The sequence below is a fragment of the Equus przewalskii genome, chromosome 7 (assembly GCF_037783145.1).
Source record: "Equus przewalskii isolate Varuska chromosome 7, EquPr2, whole genome shotgun sequence".
In the NCBI taxonomy this organism is placed as follows: Eukaryota; Metazoa; Chordata; class Mammalia; order Perissodactyla; family Equidae; genus Equus; species Equus przewalskii.
In genome coordinates this window covers 76,043,949-76,066,655 of record NC_091837.1, presented here as the reverse complement: position 1 = coordinate 76,066,655, position 22,707 = coordinate 76,043,949, and the positions used below count along the sequence as shown (strand labels likewise).

The window sequence follows — 22,707 nt, the reverse complement described above, 5'->3', positions numbered from 1 at the left end:
GATCAAGAGATTACCAACCACTAATGAACATTTGTTGGATTAAGGGCCCACAGCGGGGGTGCAGCTAAGTCTACAGCAGGGCCTTACCAAGAAAAACCAGTAACACGGCTCCTTGGTTTCACAGCAAAAGTATGTGACAACGATCCAGTGATCCAGTGAAGAGCTCTGCTGTCATACCTAACAAGGTAACATAGATCTTTTTCCCTTGTTTAAAGGCCAAAATCCCGAAAGAACACATTGCAATTTGTCCTACAAAGAGTATCTTGTGATATATTCAGTAGGATTATATTTGGTCCTTAAGATGACACAATTTGTTAGAAATGCTTTTACAACATGGCAGGAACATTTTGACCTTACCTAAACGAGTTCTGATACTGAAGTACCAAAAGACATCATTAGAAAATACCCTTACCTATTATTAACATACCAACCACAGAACCGAAGGTAGCAGTGTGACATAAGCCCTTGGAGCTCTGAATGTAATTCTTCAGTCATTCAAAAACTGTTATTGGAATATTTTTTAAATTACAGAGGTAATTCATAATTCCTCATTCATGCTCTTTAAAAAAAATACATAGATATTTATATCTTTTTTTAAAAATTTTATTTATTTTATTTTGTTCTGAGGAAGATTAGCCCTGTGCTAACATCTGCTGTTAATCCTCCTCTTTTTGCTGAGGAAGATTGGCCCTGAGCTAACATCCATGCCCATCTTCCTCTACTTTATGTGTGGGATGCCTGCCACAGCATGGTTTGATAAGCAGAGTATAGGTCGACACCCAGGATCCGAACCAGCGAACCCCAGGCCACCAAAGCAGAACGTGCGAACTTAACTGCTGCGCCACCAGGCTGGCCCTCACCTTTTTTTTTTTTTAAGAAAAAACTGGTATTCCACTCCCACCCCTGAGTTTTCAAACTATGGTCAGGACAAGTTGCACAGTTTTTCAGAAATTGTTTTACAAGTTGGAAGTTTTAACTTAAAATTAGCTTTCATAAAGTTTGCCTAAAATCTTGACCAAAATGTTAAAATACAAAGCTCAGAAATGCATTAAGAAAAGCCTTTAAAAGACCCTATTTTAACTCTTAAAAAGAAGTTCAGGTAACTATAACTCTATAGGAATGTGCCAAACAGGCCACACTTCTTTCTAACTCCATTTAAGCATCCCATTTGAGATAAAACTTGGGACACATCCAATGTTCTGAGATTTTGTTAACAAATAATATGCATTGAGAAGTCATAGACCAGCATTAGGAATCTGAAAACTTACAAGTATGTCTGGCCAGTGAGTAGTTGGATCCACCACTAGTCAAACCAAATCCCTCAGGAATTTGACTAGAGCTTCGAGGTCTGGTCAACAGTTTAGGAGGTTCAATTTCAGCACCGAATTCAGCTCCTATAACTCCCAGTAAAACAATAGCAGTAGCTTGCTTCCGTCTTTCCTCATACGATGTGGAAATTTTTTTCATTTGTGGGACACTTGATAAGCAACCTGAAAACCAAAACATAAGAATATAAATTAAAAGAATACCGATACAAAAAAGATATATGATCATAAAAACGTTAAAGACTCATTCAGGAAATAATAGTCTTTTCAACAAATGGCACTGGGACAACCGATTGTCTACATGTAAAAAATGAATTTACTTCTGCCTCTCACCATACAAAAAACCATCTCAAAACGGATCCCAGTCCTAAATATAAGAGCTCAAACTAAATAACCTGCAGAAGAAAACAGAGATCTATATCTTCATGATGTTGGGATACGATACCAAAAGCACAAGTAATTAAAAAAATTGTTTTTAATTGGACTTCACCAGTATTAAAAACTTTTACACTCCAAATGACAGAATTAAGGAAGTAAAAAGACAACACATAGACTGAGTGAAAATACTGTCAAATCATATGCCTAATAAGGGATTATATACAGAATACATAAGGAACTCTTAGAACTCAATAATAAGAAAACCCAACTTTTAAAATGGGCAAACAATTTGAATAGATATTTCTCCAAAGATATATGAGTGGCCAATACGCACATTAAAAGGTGATCAATATTACTGGTCATTAGGAAAATACAAATCAAAATCACAATGAAATACCACTTCATAGCTACTAGAATGGTTCCAATAAAAAGGATGGACCATAATGTGTTGCTGAGTATATATAGAAATTGAAACCCTCACGCATTGCTGGTAGGATGTAAAATGGTACAACTATTTTTGAAAATAGTTTGGCAGTTCCTCAAAAAGTTAAACACAGAGTTGCCCTATGGCCCAGCAATTCCACTCCTTGGTATCCCTCCAAGAGAAATGAAAACAAATGTACACACACAAGACTTGTACATGAATGTTCACAGCAGGATTATTCATGATAGCTAAAAAGTAGAAACAAACTCAAATGTTCATCAAATGATGAATGGGTAAACAAAATTTGGTATATCCATCCAATAAAATATTATTCAGCAATAAAAAGGAAGGAAGTACTGATACATGCTAAACGTGGATGACCTTGAAAACATTAGTTAAGGGAAAGAAGCCAATCAACAAAGGACCATATACTGTATGATTCCACTTCCATGAAGTGTCCAGAATAGGCAAATATATATAGACAGAAAGTAGATAAGCAGTTGTTTAGGGCTGGGATGGCGGTGAAATGGTTAATGATGGTTGATGAGTACTAGGTTTTTGAGATGATGAAAAAGTTCTAAAATTAGATTATAGTGATATCTGCACATATCCAAATATACTAAGAATGAGTGAATTCTACACTTCAAAAGGATGAATTTTATAAAATATAAATCATATCTCAATAAATCTCTTTTTTAAAGATTGCTCATTAACTCATTTATTAATTTGCTCACTAATTTAACAGTATTTATTGAGCATCTACTTTGGGCCAGGGAATTGCAAACATGAAAATAAATAGTCCAGGTTCTCAAGAAACTCACTATTGCGTGAAAAAGGGACAGCCTGTTCACAAAGAAGGGAATGCTGAATTTAAGACTCAAAGATAAGTAGGAGTTTGCCAGGCAATAAGAGGAGGAAAAAAATGAGTATTTTGTCCAGGTAGACGGGAATGCAGATGCGCAACCAGCCATTTGAAGAAATACTTGTAGACTAGGCAAAGCTCAGCATATTTTCCTATTCAGAAGAAACACCAGCATGATACCCAAAACATAATGGAAAACAATTTTAAATCCTTATTAAAGTATCAATAAATAGGAGGTAATAAGGAATTGCATTCCTAACATTAATAACTGTTTCTTAAAATTTCTTTTCCCAAACTTTTTCTCACTAAAGTAACTACACCTCACTCACTCTCCGAAAATTCTCCCAAGACTTGGTCCTTTGCTCAGTCCTACCTCCTTTTCAGTTCTACTCCTTTCTATAGGTGGACTACCTTTTATTTTTTGTTGATATTTATTATGTGATATTTATGAGCATCCATAGAATTACACAAAGAATACATAAAAAGTATCAAGATATACATGTATACAATCAACTTTATAAAATCCTAATGTTTTTCATAGGTGTTTTAGATTTTTAAAACGTAATTAACCAATGTGGCTATAACTAAAGTCTACCATGGATTGTGTCTTGACCTCACTATCCTTCCCTCACGCCCCAGAGGTCACCACAATCCTGGCCTTATCAAATGTTTTCAATCTATTATATAGTCATATCAACGTTACCTGAAATGTTATATATTTTCTGACCATGAACGATGCCCGTACTCCTGGGGTAAACTCTGAATGGATGGACAGATGGATGGATGGCAATCGGTAGGTAGGTAGGTAGGCAAGTAGACAGACAGATAAACAGACCAATAGACAGACTCCAAACTAAATTTGCCAATAGAGTTTTTTACATTTTGTCCATGAGTTAGATTGGACTATGATTCTCTTTTCATATACTACTCTTGTTGGGTCTTAGTAGCAATATAACACAAGCCTCAAAAATTGAGTTAAGTAACTTTCTCTCACCAATTCTTTGAAACAGTTAAAAGACTCTAGAAGATGGATGAAAATTCTCCTCTAAAACTTTCAGGGCCTGAGTCTCAGGACATTCCACTCCTGAAGTCAGGGGGCAGGGAATGAACGGGCAAGGGAAGAGCAGGGTGGAAAAAGGAATATTGTTTATTAGAAGATAATTTTCTTTAAAAGTCACTTATTTAGTTTGACTTTCTATTTCTTCTTGAGTCATTTCTGACAGCCTATAGTTTAAAAAGAATTACCTATTTTAATCTAAGTTTTTTTTTTTTTAACATTGGCAACAGATGTTAGCTCAGGTGCCAATCTTCCTTTTTCTTCTTCTTCTTCTCCCCAAAGCCCCCCAGTACATAGTTGTATATTCTAATTGTAGGTCCTTCTGGCTCTGCTATGTGGCACACTGCCTCTGCACAGCTTGATGAGCGGTGCTAGGTCCATGCCTAGGATCCAAACCAGCGAAACCCTGGGCTACTGAAGCGGAGCGCATGCACTTAACCACACAGACACGGGGCTAGCCCCTAATCTAAGTTTTTAAATATATTGGTGTGAAGTTACTTACAATATTGTCTACAATATAAAAATCTCAATCCTATCAGTTGCAATGAATCCTTTTAAAGATTATTTGTGCCTTCTCTGATATTATTTTTATGCCTTTATCAGTTTTATTAGACATACATATTTTATCAGATTTTAAAAAAATACTTTGGTTTTGATCTTATCTCATTGCTTTCTATTTCACTAATTTCTGCTGTTATTTTTACTACTTCTTTCTTCATTTTCTTTATATCTTCTCTCTGATCTCTCTTTCTCTTTGCTTTATTCTGTTTCTAAGTTCTTAGGTTGAACACAATTCACTTATTTTCATTATTTTCTAATATGGTTAACATCACCAGTCACATAGTTAATATCCATGTTCCTCTTCTTTAATAGCACAATGTCAATTTTAACTGAGTAGCAATGTACTCACACCCTTTCAGTGTTCTTCCAGGAACTGAGGAAGCCATAGCCTAGCTCCTAAGCCTTAAGCTTTATTCATGATATATTTTAAGTTCTCTTTAGGTCATAGGAGCCAAAAGCCTGCTTCTGGAAAGCAGCTAATGGTTTCAGCCCAGATCATTGCATTTCTATTCCATTACCTGTCCACAGAGATATCCTTCTTGAGCCTAGTTATGTTTCTTTGGTTTTCTATTTGTATATTTTATCCATCATTGCTATATATTTGCTACAGAGGGATTTAAAAAGTGAACTCCTGGAGCCACCTTGATTGGAGGTCAGCTTTCGCTCTTTCTAATATTAATCCATCCAGCTTTTCTGGCCGCTTTCAGTGCTTTGCTCTATACATTAATTAAATCAATACAACAAAGGGCCTTCAGAGCTTAGTATGCCAACCAATAAGTTAGCAGCTGGGACTGCTGACTATTTTTAGATGTTTTATTTTATCTCTTCATTTTTCAGCTTTGTAATTCTATACTAAAGGTAAGACAAAGGAATGACAACAGCGGACGGTAAATGGGTACCAAATCATGAGAGGCCTTGTATGACAAGTTGAAGACTTTTAACTTTTGGTTAATGGAAAGCTACTGAACAATTTTGTATAAGGTGGTGACATCAGATTCATTCATCGTTAGATCACCACAGTAGCAGCATGGAAGGAGACTGTGACGTAAATCAAGACTGGTGTCAAATAGAACCAACGAGGGGCCAGCCCCGTGGCCGAGTGGTTAAGTTTGTGCACTCCACTGCGGTGGCCCAGGGTTTTGCTGGTTCAGATCCTGGGCGCCGACATGGCACCGCTCATCAAGCCATGCTGAGGCAGCATCCCACATGCTACAACTAGAAGGACCCACAACTAAAAATATACAACTATGTACCAGGGACTTTGGGGAGAAAAAGGAAAAATAAAATCTTAAAAAAAAAAAATAGAACCAAAGAAGACTCATGCAGTGATCAGGTAGAAAACACTAAGTACCATTGGGTGTAGAAGTTCATTCATTCCATCAGTTACTCAGTCATTCGACGTACAAGAATTGAAGGTCTAGTGTACGCGTGGCATTATGCTAGATATGAATTAACGGGAATGAGAAAAGCAAAGGCCCTGTCCTCTTTGAACTTAAAGGCTACTAAACAGGAATTAGAAATGTACAGGTTACAAAACCAATGAGAACTTTATGGACTGAGGGAACACTATATTTAAGAACCTAAAGCATGAAGGAATTTGTTGATTGCTATTTCAAGAATTGGTAATTGAGCTGGAACTTTGAGTCAAGAGGAGAATAGTAGAAAATGAGGGAAGAGAGGCAGGCAAGGGCCAGATCATACATGGCTCTAGAGGTAATAGTCACATTTCCTTTTTTATCCTACAAACAATGGGAAGATACTCAAGACAGGGTTTATGCCACAGAATGACTCAATTAAATTTAGGGTTTTAGAAACCCACTCTGAGTATGCATGAAGAATGCTGGAAGCGAGGTGATCAATTAGGAAAGTATTGTAGAAATCAAAGTGAGAGATTAAGGTTGGCTTGGTTTTGGATATTAAACAGGAGATGCAAAGAAGTGGACAGCTTCAAGATCCACGGGTGACGTCTGAGTACTTGATGAAAACACTGCAGAAGGATTTGAGATGTCATGTCCTGAGTTCTTTTAAAAATCCTAATTAACTAAAACAAAAGTAAAACAAAATCAAAAAACTCTTGCAAGAAAAGTAGGTATGGGCTTTCCAGATGCTAAATTAAAAAAACACCTAGAGCACAAAGATTTAGTACACACTTTAAATTCCATTTATTTAGCTGTTCTGAAAGGCAGAATAGGATGTGGGCAAGAAGACCTAATAGAGTCAAAGAAATGGAAATGGTAAGACATTATACAGAATTTAAGAGGCCGACCCAATGGCACAGTGGTTAAGTTTACACGTTCTGCTTCGGCAGCCCAGGATTCGCCGGTTTGGATCCTGGGTGTGGACATGGCACCAGTTGGCAAGCCATGCTATGGCAGGCGTCCCACATATAAAGTAGAGGAAGATGGGCACGGATGTTAGCTCAGAGCCAGTCTTCCTCAGCAAAAAAGAGGAGGACTGGCAGCAGATGTTAGCTCAGGGCTAATCTTCCTCAAAAAAATAAAATAAAAGAGTTGGAAAGGAATAATTGAGTAAGAAAGTGGCATTAAAGCCCTTAACGAAAAATGGGAGGTTGGTTACCTAGAAAACTAAGATGGTAACAACAAAGAGTAGTTACTCTTTATTTGGATTCCAAAAAGGTTTGGTGCAAGTGAGTACAAAAAGATTTGTTGTTGCTGCTGCTATAGTTTCTAAGCTTCTAGATGTCATAGTTTATTGTTTTTTTTTTTAAAAAGTCCTGGAAATTTGCCATGAGTTTTTAAGCAGTATATATAAAGGCAAAATCTAAACTGAGTCCACAGAGAACAAATTCATCTTTAAAAATATTCTAACTCTTTCATATAAAATTTTAGTTATTACTCATTTTTCTAATTTGTTTAATTTTGTATTGTATCTTTCAAGTGACACGCAGGCTGCTTCAAGGTGATGTTCCTCCAATGTTATAAAATTACTCTATAGGGGCCGGCCTGTGGCACAGCGGTTAAGTGCGCACGATCTGCTTTGGCAGCCTGGGTTCGCCAGTTCAGATCCCGGTGCGGACGTGGCACAGCTTGGCAAGCCATGCTGTGGTAGGCATTCCACATATAAACTAGAGGAAGATGGGCAGGATGTTAGCTCAGGGCCAGTGTTCCTCAGCAAAAAGAGGAGGATTGGCAGCAGATGTTAGCTCAGGGCTAATCTTCCTCAAAAGAAAAAAAATTAAGATAAAATTACTTTATAACTTCCAAGGTCATAAGTAGTCACATTTCATGAATTAACATTTGTTATAAAAAGGATCAATTAAAATGTTAAAAAATATTTAAGTAATATTAAGAAATATCTTCTAATTTGATATCAGAGCATGAATTTCTCTCCATTGATTTTTTTCCTAGTTTTTTAAAGACAGAGGAAATGTTAGAAAAAGTATTAGCACGCTATTACATACTATTACAGATTCAAAGTATGACACTGATCTGTGCTAGTTATAATAACTAAAGCGGGAAAAGAAACCTAAAGGCTTAACCATACTAAGAAGAAAAAAATCAATAATCACTGCCTCTGTGTTTAGAAGGATGACAACGCATCTTAATTCTAGACAATGTGATATTTAACAGTTTGATCATCTGTATCTCAGTACATGCATTTAAAATCAACTTTATTTATATATAAGAGAAAGACATAAGCAATAAGAGCTCTGTGCAACTGGGTCTAGATTCATGTAGTATATGTTCTACTCTTTACATAGCATTCTTGAAATAGGAAGCAAACCCAGCTCCCCTCCCCCCAGGTCTCAGCAAGAGCATGCTCCATAACAATAGTTCAAAGGAAAGCTCTATTCTGCAGTTGCACTGATTGTTCTGTCAGCTGACCTCTGCAGAAGGGAATTGCTAACCGCTGCCTTGCTCCTTAGCTGACAAATGAATGATCGCAGCTCCATCTATTTTCACTATGGCTGCCTCTAGCCCAGGTGCTCAGACAGAGAGCCCGGTGTGACATCCTAGATCAAGATGAATTGGCACAAACTCCTGATCCAAGATTGTTTTATACCCTTTAATTTAGTTTCTTCCCCTGCTTGGATGAGCACAGCTCTGGTTATGGATTTCTATTCTAATGTACTGAAGCAGGCCCTGAAAGAAGCCAATGAAGCAGCTGCTGGAGCAAGGGACTGCAGGGATACTGATCAATAGGCAAGGCATTGACCCCAGCCGTTCAGCCTCTACAACGGCCACTGTTGAAGGGGGAGGGGGCATAGGAGCACACATGGGCTGCTTCCAGTAGGAAATTAAACAACAGGGGCATTCGGAGAGCTCCGCCTCCACTTCTGGTCCCCCACTTTATCTGTTCCTTTTGTTTAATTACCTCAATCTTATCTTAACTCTCACTCCTCGAGAAGGAATTAAGACTTCGGGAAAGTTTTAATAATGTACTTTAAAAGAGGCATTTGTAAATTTTACCCTTAAGCTCATAGGAAGAATCATAACAGGTGCCCTCTGCTAAGCGGCCAAAATATGAAATCTTAATTAGCTGTCAAGTACATCGCTTGGTGTAATTTAAAGTTTGGCATGTGCACAGGCTCATAAGAACACTGCCCAACTAGCGATGAACACTACTGATGTGAAATTCCGTGGTATGTAATTTTTATCAGTACTCAGAGCTAAAAAGATGATATAGCTCTTTGTTAACAAGGAAAGAAGAGCAAGAAAAGAATCCCCTAAAAGAGACACTGACTGATTAGTGAACATATAACGTATTCCTACTCCTTTTCTAAAAGTAACAGAGATTTCTGATCCTTTAATTTTTCAGATTTGGAAACATTTAAAATTATTGACTTTGCCTGTGTTTTTTCTTAAATAATACAAGAAATATGCAATTAGGTGCAATGTTTTCCTGCAAATAAGCTGACAACAAATGGGAGATTTTGAGATATTAAAACTAAAATAATTCTGTAAAAGTAGACCTTTTGAGAGTTTCATTTGTCTCATGAAAATTTGGTATTTTTTCACAGAGACATACCTCCATTTAATCATGCTAAAGGGTGACATGGAGATCCATTTTCTTGACAGGACAGTTGATCACCCTATCACCGTAAGAAAATTAATACCTTCAACTCGCCCTGTGTGGAAACAGAAGCTACACGCAATGGTAAAGGATATAAATGTTCTACGTTTTAAGTTGCAAAAAGAATACTTGTTCTGCGTGAAAATAATATGTTTTCTTGTTATTGGGTTAGTTTAAATAAAATATGAGCCTTTGATGTTATTAAAACAACCATTTAATTCATACAGTGTTCCTCAAAAGTACATAATTGCCTTCAGATTTAGCATCATTGACTCCAGATTTACATGAATGGAGTAAACACTTTACTTACAGCTTAACTAGAACACAGGTAAAATATTTGAGAAGTTTAAGCTATTTAAAGGGCTGTGAGATATTGATTACTTCATTTAAAAAGCAGTCAGAGAGTGCAACCAAGAGGTCAAGATAAATTTAACAGTTTGAAGCACTTTACTAAATAACTCTAAAGATCATGTTAATTGGCTTTGTGCAGTTCCAGGGTAAAATTAATTTTATCCTAGCTTACAATAAAAGGATTAAAAGACATATTAAGTTCTTCAGTTTTAACTGGAATAGGAATCAATGGATTTGAATTAAGGCTAAAGGCGGTTTTATGAGAGATGGACTACCAGCAGATACTTTATATCTGCTATTAGCCATATACTGATGGAGCTCAGTTATTGTATTAGGTATTAAAACCTTAGATAAGAAGACACCACCAATTTACTACTCTAATAAAATAGTTTAAGCACTGTACAATTTGACCTGGAAAAACTGTATTCAAAATTTGATTCTTTGTTTAGGATTGAGTATCAGAATGCTGCTATAGATGACATATATGTTTGATATTTAAAATTCTAGTAAAAATTAATGCAGTAATATGCTTGAATTCAATCACAATTCACTTCAAGAGTCTAACTATATTTAAAACTATATCAGAAGCATATCATTAGGATTTTTTAAACCGAAACAGTACATTCAGATTGGTTTTAGCATACTAATTTTATGCCAGAAATTTGTGACACATGATTGAGTCCAAGTGACATTCACAATGACATATTTTCTGAATTTGATATAAATTTCATTATACTCTAAAACATTACCTTGGAAATTGAGAAATGTCTACTCATGATAAATGAAAATAAAACTTTGAAAGCTTTTCTTTACTCTTTTAATATTTAATAATATGTTTTGGAATTATATGTACAGAAAAATAAATTGCTTTTACTATGCGCTGCCTAGCAGAGCAATACAATTTGTATTTAACTAGTTATATATCTTATATATTAATAAATAACCGTGACTTTCTAAGACTTCATATGAATGATCAGAAAAGAGTGCGTTAACAAGATCTCACAGCAGAAAACTAAAGGGCAGCATGTAGAGACTATTTAAAATAATAACTTGGATTAAGCTAGAAAATAGTTTTACGGTTCTTTACAACTTCGTTTATTTGCAATAAAGTGTATTTGCTAATATTAGGTTTGATTAATTATTAAAGAACAACGTAAATTTAGCAAAGTGAGGTTTGTTAATATTGGCAACCTTGAGCACGAGAACTTTCAGAATCCAGACACATGATTTACTACTTACAATGGCTACATACAGTGAGAATAGTCTTAGCATATATATTATTCAAAGCTCTACAAATGTTAGCCAATAAAACTACGAAAGATTTCTATTTTCACATCAGTAAAATATTCTCCCAAATTTTCATTTTTATTTATTTCTCTTTTCTCAGCCCCAAAGATATTTTAAATGCTATGTAGCATTATCAGCTGATACTATGAAAAACACATAAGATTGCATATTAAGTAAAGATGAGTTTAAAATTGTACCACAGTGAAAAATACGTCCAATCAAAATATATTTTAACACATTTCTAAACATAAACAGAAGTATCTAAAAGAAACTAGACCTTCGAAAGTGAGTTGAGTTTAAACTGATTTTCAGATGCACTTTAATCAAAATAACTTCAACTTCCTCTTGACTACTATCTAAATTGATGAACCCTGCTGCCTAATGGAATATTAACAATTCATTTTTAAGATACGTCTTTTTAATAATTATACGGTGCTAATCAAATATGTTAACTTTACATATACATACACATATTATGAATACTTAATTACATGCACACACATAAGTATACAACATCCTTAGGTAGACTACCAAGTCATTAAACATTAAACCTAAGTGAGCTAGAACTATATTTTTGAGATCTTAAAGTGTGTTATCTATGTTTTAGAATCATGATGATGAAAAAATGGCCCTCTGTGGAGTTTTCATAGAGTAAATAAACTGTTTCCAGATATGTTTGGCCAGAACATTTCTGATACCTACCTGCTATTCCTAGGGTTGCTTAAGAACGATAAAGTACAATGCCATAAAAACGTCAGCTTTGACCAGATATGTTACAGTACTCTTCCAAATAAGCTTTATTAACAACAGGGGTAAAAAATCTTAAAAATAAGCAAAAAGTCTTTAATATTAATTCATTTTTAAAACAAATTGTAAGAGTTTAAATGATACAGTATTCTACTAATTAAATTTCAGTTATCCAATATACCCCAAATCTGAGTCAAATACTTCAAAGATGAATTTGTTAAGTGGAAACACAAAAAGGCATAGATTGGTGACAATTCAACGTGTGAAAAAGGACACAAAGATCTCATCTCCTGGTAGTGAATCCTGATTTCATAAACTCATAAGGAGGATCTGTGGGTCTATGCCATTGTAAATGTATTTAATTAAGTTTCTTTTCTTAAGCCAAGTGATTTTATATGAATATCACATATTATTTTCATTTGTTGGCACAACTTAGAGCACTGCAAATCCTACAATTTTTACAAAATACAGCAAATAAATTTTGATGATATGGAAAAAAATTAAAATTGCCGATGGTTACATGGCCAATACATAAATTTCTACCTGAAATAAAATAAAATGTGCAAATTTTCTGAATCTTCCTCCCTACCTCCTCGAGGAAAAAAGATGAGCTGATTAAAAGTGACAATCACGGGCATTTCAACATTTATTTCCAAACTTTTACATGATTACCATAGCTAGTGTGTGTGCGTGTAGAATATTTGCAGTATTCACTCTGTGGGCAGCATAGGTGTTTCCTCTGCTGCATTAAAAACATATTTCAGTTGTTTTGTGACACATCTGCCAGTGTTTTCCTTACACCTACTGATGGAGCATATGGAAGTCGCTCCCCAAACCTATGAGGCTTTTATTGTTTTTGTTGCTGCTGCACTATATTTCCTGGCTTGCTTGAAAGCTGAGGTAAACAAACATGCGATTAATTTGTTTGTATGCACGATAGCCCCCTGCTGGAACATGAGAGGCTCTGCAAATGCATATATTTTTCTGCTGCTGCTGATTAAGCACTTTTGAAATAATGTCTCTTGCACATATACGTACTACGTGTGTGTGCATTTGACAAATCCATTTTCCGAAAAATCAGACAAAAACAAAATAAACGAACACTCCAAAATGACTTTCTTTTTCAAAGGAAATTTAATATTATCACTATCTTGGGGGTGTGTTGATTATTTTGCTAATTAGTAACCTTAAGAGAGTAACTTGTATGTTTTTCGAGTAATTCCTATAACATTTTCTCATTCTTCACACACATAAATTCTACACCCGTTTCTCCATGATCTGCATTATCTTATTTTCCCCTTTATTTTCTACCTGAACATCAAAAAGTCAATTGTTTTCTTTCATTTTACTTTTAGTGAAAAAATTCTCAGTTTGAGAGAAAAGTGAGATTTATAAAATTCCAATTATCTAAGTCATCTAGGAAATCTGAAATCTTGCAGGTACTAAGTCTGAAAACGTTCTTGATTCACTTTACCTTTCAAAGGTGAATCTGAGACACATGTCAAGTTTTAAAAACTGTACGAATTGTAACATTAGCTTTTTAATGGCGTAAGAAATATTTCAGAAATAGTGGTTAGTGGCTTGTAAAATTATATAAATCTGAAAACATATGAAAATCATTATAATAAAAATCCAGTTAATGCTCAGAAAAAGAAAACTTCTGCAATGAGATTTCCTCATAAAAACAGTGGAGCAGACATGATGTGTTTCTTTAAAAAAGATAAATGGAACACATGAGACTTAACATTTGGTGGACTGTTAGAACACATTCTATGAAGATGTTATACCTGTGCATTACAGCACAGTGAGAAATAAATTGTTACATCTAAGGTCATTTTTACTCATAAAATGACAAATCATTTACTGGATTCGCTTAAAAAATATTTTCACCTAGATAATTATCTCTATCAACTCAGTGACATAAAACTAGATCAAAAGGATAACTGCTTTGTTCTACCATTGAGAAGTTAACAAGTACCTCTGTTCATTTATAAGAAATATTTGCAGTATTCATTTTTCTGAATGACTACATATTTGGTCACATTTGGTCATTGAAACAATGACACGTAACTGAAGTTTACCATTTTTAAAGGTTTGCAGTAAATTAGAACTTCTTAGGAATTTCTTGGTTTTATTTTTCTCAGTAGATTACTTTATAATATCATCTCTGAGTTTTAAAAATGATCTCCTTATTTCATGTTATTTTTTCTTCACTCTAAGTGAGGAGTTAAGTAGAAATAATGGAGCACAGTTAGGGGTACCCGCAATGTCTTGGGAATCGCTGGCCAGACTTCTGAAATAATAGCAGATCAGAGAAAAGTTGTGGTGGTTAAGCCCAAAGCAAAGTTTTGTTTTGTTTTTTGAGGAAGATTGTCCCTGAGCTAACAGCTGTGCCCACCTTCCTCTATTTTGTATGTGGGCCGCTGCCACAGAATGGCCAGGCTGCTGAAGTGCAGCAGGTGAACCTTCCCCACTACGCCACCAGGCCAGCCCTGCCAAAGCAAAGTTTCATAGTGAAGATTTCAATAACCCAGTACACAATTAGCAGACATATATAAGACTTTATCATTTTTTAAGCATCCTGTGAGTTAAAACTCGATACAGATTAACATGTGGTATAATTACTAAGAACTAAATAAGTAAAGAAATTTAAAGGAAAATATTTTTAAATTTAAAGGAGAAATAAAATAAGACAAATAAGTAAAGAAATTAAAGGAGGAAGAGAAAGGTCAAAGATAACTCTGACTTTTAATTTACTAATCACATTAACAGATCATGAAGAAAGCAAGCTTTGAAAAAGAAAAAGGCAAATAAGCAAAAGTAGACTAAGCTTTCAGGCTAAAAGTCTAAAAGCCACTGACAAAATAAATCATAGCCTGAAACTGTTAAGGATATACTCTTCTTAGCCTACAACTTATTAAAAAAAAGTAGTCCATCTATGGTCCAAGGAATATGCCCGTGTGTATTGACATACTAGCCCATTTTTTCAGAGATTTCTATGTTGCTTCAACGGCTTGAAGAAATGGAAAGCTTGAATTGCTATTAGAAAGCTACAAAAGATTTTCATTTTTGATCTTGTTACACATTACGCTTTCATCATTTTTAAGCTACATAGAGAGAATTATGTGCCTTTAAAATTATTATAGATAATATTTAAATTATTTTACATTTCCTCATTTTATAATGGAGAGAACCTAGTTTATCAAACTGACTCTAGTTATTTAGCAAATGTTTTTTCAGATCTTTTCTGTTTATATGATTTCTTTTACTCTGTATCTTCTCAAATAAGTATGTACAGATAAAACTTACTAATATTCTCTTTCATATAACTATTTTATATGATTTTTACTAATTACTTAATTCCATTTATAATTTGGATCTGAGTTGCCTAACTTGCACATATCAAACTAAAACAACCTTTGGACCTTGAATTTTTGCACAGTTCTTTGTTTAACCAAAAAAGGCTAATAAGCACATATGCCTAGAGATCCTCAATATCTAAGTCACTGATTTGTTACTACTATGGATTTTGAAAAGCTACCACTCTTGAAATAAACACTAAGAGAAAAATTTAATGTTTTCACTAATATATATATATGTAGCCAGATACTCAAGTTTGTAAGATGTCATGCTATTTTAAAAGACTGGTTTTTAAAGAATCTGTTTCTGGTACATTATAGCACATTATCATTTCCTCAAAATTCTGTCTGACTAGCTCAAATCATTAGGTTATTCAGGAGTTGGGAAGAGACAGCTTTATAATCTTCTCTTACCTTAATGCATCTTTTATTAAGACAGATAGATACTTCCAAATGTAAAAATCTAGAAAATATACGTGGATTGATCATGCATACATACATATATTCAGGATGGCTCTTATTGTACTTAACTGCTCTGAGACTTTTTGAAAGAAGAAAAAAGGAACATCAAATCAAGAGAAGATAAAGTCCATTGAGAATTCTTCCCCCCTCCACCGCCACAGACCACCCGTGTCAGTATCATAAATTGTCATATAGGGCAACAGGAATAAGGCAAATGAAAATAATCTAAAGCAAGAATTTACCACGTACTTATAATTTTTCTCAAATAAAATGTTTCTCTTATTAGCAAAAGAAAAAAATTGAATATTTTCTCTAATACTTTATCCAATGTTTTTGATTTCTACACAATACTCAAATAAGAAGAAACAGTATTGACTTAGGGCAAAAACAAACAAATAAAACATCTCAAAATATGTCAACAGTAAAATGTTCCCCACTTAAACAATAAAAACAGCAGAAAAATCTGAAGTCTATCATTTAAATAATCAACAAATATTAGGTCCATAGAAGTTCCATCTGCTTACGTAGGGTGCTTGACATATGTACTAATATTGTGTTTGAGATAATGACACAATTATATGCCTACTACAATCACTTTCCAAATTATTTCACAAAAACAGATAAACCATTAAGAATTTAAAAGGAAAGGAAGACAAATCAGAAATAGAACGTGTAAAACATCTCCTATGTCCAAGACTAGATGACTGTTAGTGCGGAATTTTTGAATTTTAGAGGAAAAGGGGATCAGAGAGCTCTTCTAACCAAACCAATACCCATATTTTATAGATAAGGAAGGTTAAGTAGGTTAAGTGTTCAAGTGACAAGGTGAAGGGCACAAAGAGAGTGGGCACTCATGACAACATCATTCTAGATGGCTCTCTAGAATCTTCACTGGCCTATAAGTCAGTGTTTGTTGCATAGAAACCAGTTAATATTTGACATCTACTTCAAGATAAATCTATATTAGGTATCTTCAAATCCTGCACAATTAAAAATGTTTCTTAAAAAAACAAAATTTATAATTAGAAAAAAGCTTAAAATAAGTTTTGGTCTCTAGTATCTAACTATGATATATGTATCTTCTACTGGGGCTATCTATAACAAATGTAAAAAATTGAGGGGGGCTGGCCCTGTGGCCGAGTGGTTAAGTTCGCGTGCTCCGCTTCGGCGGCCCAGGGTTTCGCTGTTTCGGATCCTGGGCGCAGACATGGCACCACTCATCAGGCCATGCTGAGGTGCCGTCCCACATGCTACAACTAGAAGGACCCACAACTAAAATATAGTATGTACTGGGGGGATTTGCGGAGAAAAAGCAGAAAAAAAAATTGAGGTGAGAGAGTCTATCAAGTATATAAAGAAACTAGATTAAATTGGATTTTATACGGAATACATATATGGAATATTGAAACATGCTGAAAAAATACAAAGTACTCAGCATAAACATTATTGCCACTCAGAGACCAAATACTGAAATAATATATTATTCAACAGGATAAGAAAATAAGCATGTCATCCACAGAAATATCAACAATCTTCACAGGAGAAAAACTTCCTCGAATACAATATATGAAGGAAAACACCAATTAAAAATATAACTTTAAGTTTTAGTTATCTCTGCATAAGTTTCCTTATAAGTTAATGTCTACTCTAAGCTCACATACACAAATAATCCAAACTTACACACCGATCTCCAAATATTGCAAATAAATTCACTATCATTTCCAAAGTTCACCTCGTAATATCACAGAAAGAATAGCTTAGAGTCACCATAAGGGTTAAGACAATCATTTTCTACTGCATACTAGTGCTATTCTAAGCCGATAGTGTGTTTAAATCCACACCAATGAAATCAATACAGCACTGTTCTATTCAAGGTGAGACCAAATAAACCTGTCTGAAGCTTTGAGAAATAGGCTTTGCAGTATACTTTGAGTGCTAAATGCCTTTCAGTCCAGAGATCTGTCATTAAATAATCATTAGCCATCATTCACTCTTCCTAAAAAGCTTAACATCTAAACTTGTTCAGCATCCACTAAAGCATTAGTATAGACTACCAAGTAAGTACTCATTAGCACTTAGGAATGTTTCAACCACTCCACTTAACCATGCATTCTTATAAAAAAATAAGCCAAAATATTAACACATATTTATCACTAGATTAGAGGCCAGTTTATACAAATGATTAGTAAAAAGGACAAGAACATAATGATCAGCCTTTTTTGGATAACATGGCATAACTCATAGATTTACAATCAACTCTTTCCTGTCTGATCTATCCAAATAAAACTTGTTGTCTTTCCTACCTTCAGCATCATATATAATTCAGCATCCCATATAAACCAAATAAAATCAAGTTAATCACAATAGAGAATTCATAAGGAGGTAATCTTGGCTTTGATCCTGAATGTATTTTAAAATAATGCTTCTTTTATCAATGCTATTCACATCTCGCTTTCAATATATGATCATCTCTATTACTAAATATCAACTATAATGGACCCTGCATTATTTTAGGTATCACATGGTAGAGAGAAAATTAAGATATATTTATCTTCTTTCTATTACCTGAAAGATTAAGTAAATAATATACAACGATCTGTATTTAGTAATATTATTGGATCATGTGCATAAATTTGATAGTCAAGGTAATTTTCTCTGTACTTAAAGAAGTTAATTCTTGTGTGCTATTACACTAATCCTCTCAATTTCAAGCTAATATTAATGTCATTTCTGAAATGTTAATTCATTCTTCATTTTTAAAAGCTCAAATAAAAATATATAGCCAGGTACTTATGATCTCATCTACAAATTTATAACTTATCACTTTCAATTTTAATATAGGTTTCAACCTAAATGAGAGTCATGATATTATAGGAACATTTTATTTAACTGGATGACATTTGATATTTCCCTAGTAATTAGATAACTAAATGCAAAATAAAAGTATTCTTTTAGCTATTAGGTACCTTACAATGCCAAATACACGTTGTATAAATATAAACTGTAATAATTAGAAAATTCCCAGTATTCTACTTATCAGCCCATTCGATCTGCGAGTTTTTCATTTTTCTATCAATACCCCAACATAAAATTTCAATTGCTGAGATACGGACAAGCAGAGCATCACTTGGATAGTTTGGTAAATGTAATATCATAATATTATATTTCAATGTATAAAACATTTCAAGCCTCAGAAATTAAAGGTAAAACCAAATCTCATCACAGATGATCTTTAATGGTTAAATTTGCCCTTACAAGCAGCACTGAGACACACTTTCAATATACTATGGACTACAAAATGGCCATTCCTTTTCACTTATTAGAGTATATCAGTAGTTACACTAAACTATCAAGTAGTTAACTAAAAATAAAGTAACTGTCTAGTCATTATAAAAAGGAGAAACTTCTTTGGGAAAAAAACAAGAAAAACAGTAAAACTAAAACTCATCTACTTATATAAAAGAATAGTATGCAGATAAAAGGGGAATACCCAAAGTTAGTGTGAATATTGTAACAATGAACGAGTCACATTTTCCTAGAAGAGCCACGAATCTCAAAAAGTTTGAAAACAGAATTTTGAAATAAATAAAAAGTTTTGTAATTTTAATAATTTGCCAGAAAATGCAATATTTTCCCAAAATGGTATAATTTACATATTTGTACCACTAACTTGACTTTGACGTCGCCCTCCTTGAAACCTGTAAACTCTTTCAGAATCTCATGTAAATTCTCATTTTTTAATCTACAAAACAGGCTGGCACAGTCAGCAACGCCTGACAAAGTGCTTTCACGCCTCTCAGAATCTGTACTGAAAACTTCCTGCTGCTAATCTCTTACTGACTGTGGAATCAATATTTACACCATCTTGCCTAAATTTTAAGTAATAAGCTTTGCTTCTTTATCATCACAATTGTTTAATTACTTTAAAACAAAATTAATTTATCTCTACAATTAAATTTAGCCTCCTTTTTTTAAACATAAAAATAAGAAAAGGGATTTTATTTGCCCTCCCTAACAAATACAATTGTTTTGTATATATTAAACAACTATGTTATGAAAAAGAAACAAAATGTTCTTTTCAAATAATTCATGGCTTTAAAGATATGTTAGATTAACTGTTAATACAAAAACATGATCAATAAAAGCAATTCATTCTTGACTCTCAAATCTCACTGGGTATAGGTAAAACTTCAATAAAACCAGTACTCTTCTGGCTTTTACGTTCTGAAGCATGATTACTATTTTATTGAAAAGTATATAGGAGTAACACACTATTTTAAATTATAGTCATTTTGAAACTAAGTTGCAACTTATCCTGATTCTTTATGAATAGACTAGGTTCTTATTGGAAATCAATTGGAAGGCAGGTAAAATTAGATAGCCATGGTTACCAGAATATCAATAAGAGATAGCAACATACAATTCTAAGTCCCATGTTAAAATAAAAGATACGAAAATAAAAGATATTTTTTGCAAGCAAATGTTTAGGATGTAGAATATATTTCCAATGCCATTATATATAATCTGAAATACACAATAATGAAGAAATATATTTTCATCATTATAATGAGTATTTCGATCAAAATTATCATCAAAACTGGATTTTATGTTTTTCACTTCTATGTCCTAAACACTGAAACAGCTATACTAAAAGATAAGGACATAAAATAGGCAATTTAAGGTTTCTCACATTTCAAATATTTAATTAATATAGACAACATTAGGTAAATGAAAAAACATTTCAAAAAGATGTAGTGAATCTGCTATATTGAATCTAAGAGCTGACTGCATAAAATTAAAACAAGAAATAAAAAATAGGAGGGAGTTCATGACAAACATTTAAATTTCATTGCACACAGAATTAATCCAAAAAGCCAGTTACAACATAACCATTACTTATGAAATATTTTCCAAACACATTATATGGTGAACTTACATTTTTAAGTTATTAAATCAACATTAGATCAAAAGCTTCACATTAAAGAATAACGTATACAGAGTTCTAAGATATATAAACATAATAGCTGACAATGGTAAAGAGCTTCTGAAAATTGTTTTATCTTTGCTTCTGAATTTTTCATTCCTTGTTAATGTATATGTATATACAAATTATCTTTCGCTTTCTATACAAAGTGAAATTATACAAAGTGAAATCTATACAAAGTGATCTATTACGCTTATTTGGAAAAAGGCATAACTATGAAATTTTACAGAATATAGTAACATATATTAATAATTCATCTCATTTACTTCTTAAGCATCAATTTACAAAAGAAATGCACACACCTATAAGGTACAATAACTACTGAAATATTTTTTGAGTAAAAGTATTGAAAGAATCCAACAGTGTAATTGTTTGTGTAATGTAATAGTTACATTACACTTGAGGCTATTAAGATACATTTCTTATCCTAATTAAATGTTCAAAATGGCTAGATTTAATTTTCATAAGAGATACCAATCAATATTATGATACTTGTTTTCCTTAATTTTTCAAAACCCCTAAACCTCAACACTCTGCTCTTTCCTAAAGTGACAAAAACTGAAAATCACTAGGTTCTTGAAATATGCTACCAGCAGTCCTGTTCAGAAATGAAAGGCCAATATCATATTAAAGAAAAAGTGAAACCACAAATAAGTAACAGAATTATAGCAGGCCCCACTGTATTGCAGAAGCTCAATACTCGACCGCTCTGCTGCTGGAGCAGCTCCAGAGAGTTAACCTGGTGTGATAAAAGACTTGACAAAGCAATCCTGACTGTGCAGCAATGCTAAGTTGTGGACTAATACAGGAACAGGAGGCCCAATCGCTGTCTTTCACCATGCGCAATTTACACATGGCTTTATCAATAGCCTTAGTGCTGAATACAGAACACACTCTATTTGGCTTTCAGTCAATTAAGCCTTAAGCTGTCAGCAAACAAGACTTTTAAGTTAATTTTGAATCACCACGAATCAAGTTGAAGGTTGTGAAAGGGCGGCTCACATGCCGGCATGAAAAAAGGCAGTTTAATTGCCTCTGAATAGCTATTATATGCTGCAATTGGCCTATTGAATCTTAGATGATCTATTTATTTATCAAAGTGCAACCAGCAAAGATTAGTAAAAGAGTGAATAATATGAATTGCACATTCCCTATTTTGCATAAGAAATTGACGTGTTTGCAAAAGTATAAAGAATTTATATTTTTAAAGCATACTTTATTTTTTAATGTAAAAATTTTGTGAAGTGGAAAATTAGCACCACAAAGTAATCAGCTAAAAAACATAGCAATTGCATTTCTAGGAAAATAAAGATACACTTTTTTTAAGGGATACATTTGTTACTGTAAAATATTTTCATGTATTATTTGACATAAAATTGATGATCTAGAATGGAAATGCTTCTTTATAAATGTTCACATTATAAATATTTATCAAATTCAAAAAGCCAGAAAAAGAATTATAAAATTGAATTTTCAGAGATTTAACTTAGAATTCCTCAGATTAACTGCATCACTAATTGTGTGAAGGGAAACACCACCAAACATATCATTTTAGTAAAGATTATTTTAATTAAGATTAAGGATTTCTCAAGAAAATGGCATAATAAATCAAAAGGATTCTTATATTCCTAATACTGCATAACATCTATCTTTTAAAAAGACTGTGGTTGACCACAATTCTAACCATTTTTTCTTGAAATTATCTTTTTCAAATGCATGTACTCTGCGTATTATTATAGGGTTACTCATGAGTGCTGGATGTGCATATTGATTTTTTTATTAGGAGAGAGCACTGAAGCATTAGGTTGAGGTGGGGGGAACGCTCAGATTTTATAAACAGATGTAAACGTACATCAAATGTAGGGATGGTAAAATT

At 33.5% G+C, this 22,707-nt stretch overlaps 1 protein-coding gene across 27 annotated transcripts in view; it reads right to left on the bottom strand.

Annotated features, from left to right (window-relative positions):
- The window catches only part of WDR7 (WD repeat domain 7), a 355,090-nt gene that overhangs the window by 139,317 nt on the left and 193,066 nt on the right, over nt 1–22,707 (bottom strand). For all 27 annotated transcript variants that reach the window (XM_070627699.1, XM_070627700.1, XM_070627703.1 and 24 more), the window contains one exon: nt 1,269–1,490. In XM_070627699.1, the coding sequence (XP_070483800.1) occupies nt 1,269–1,490 (222 nt within the window). The remainder of the gene's footprint in view (nt 1–1,268; nt 1,491–22,707) is intronic.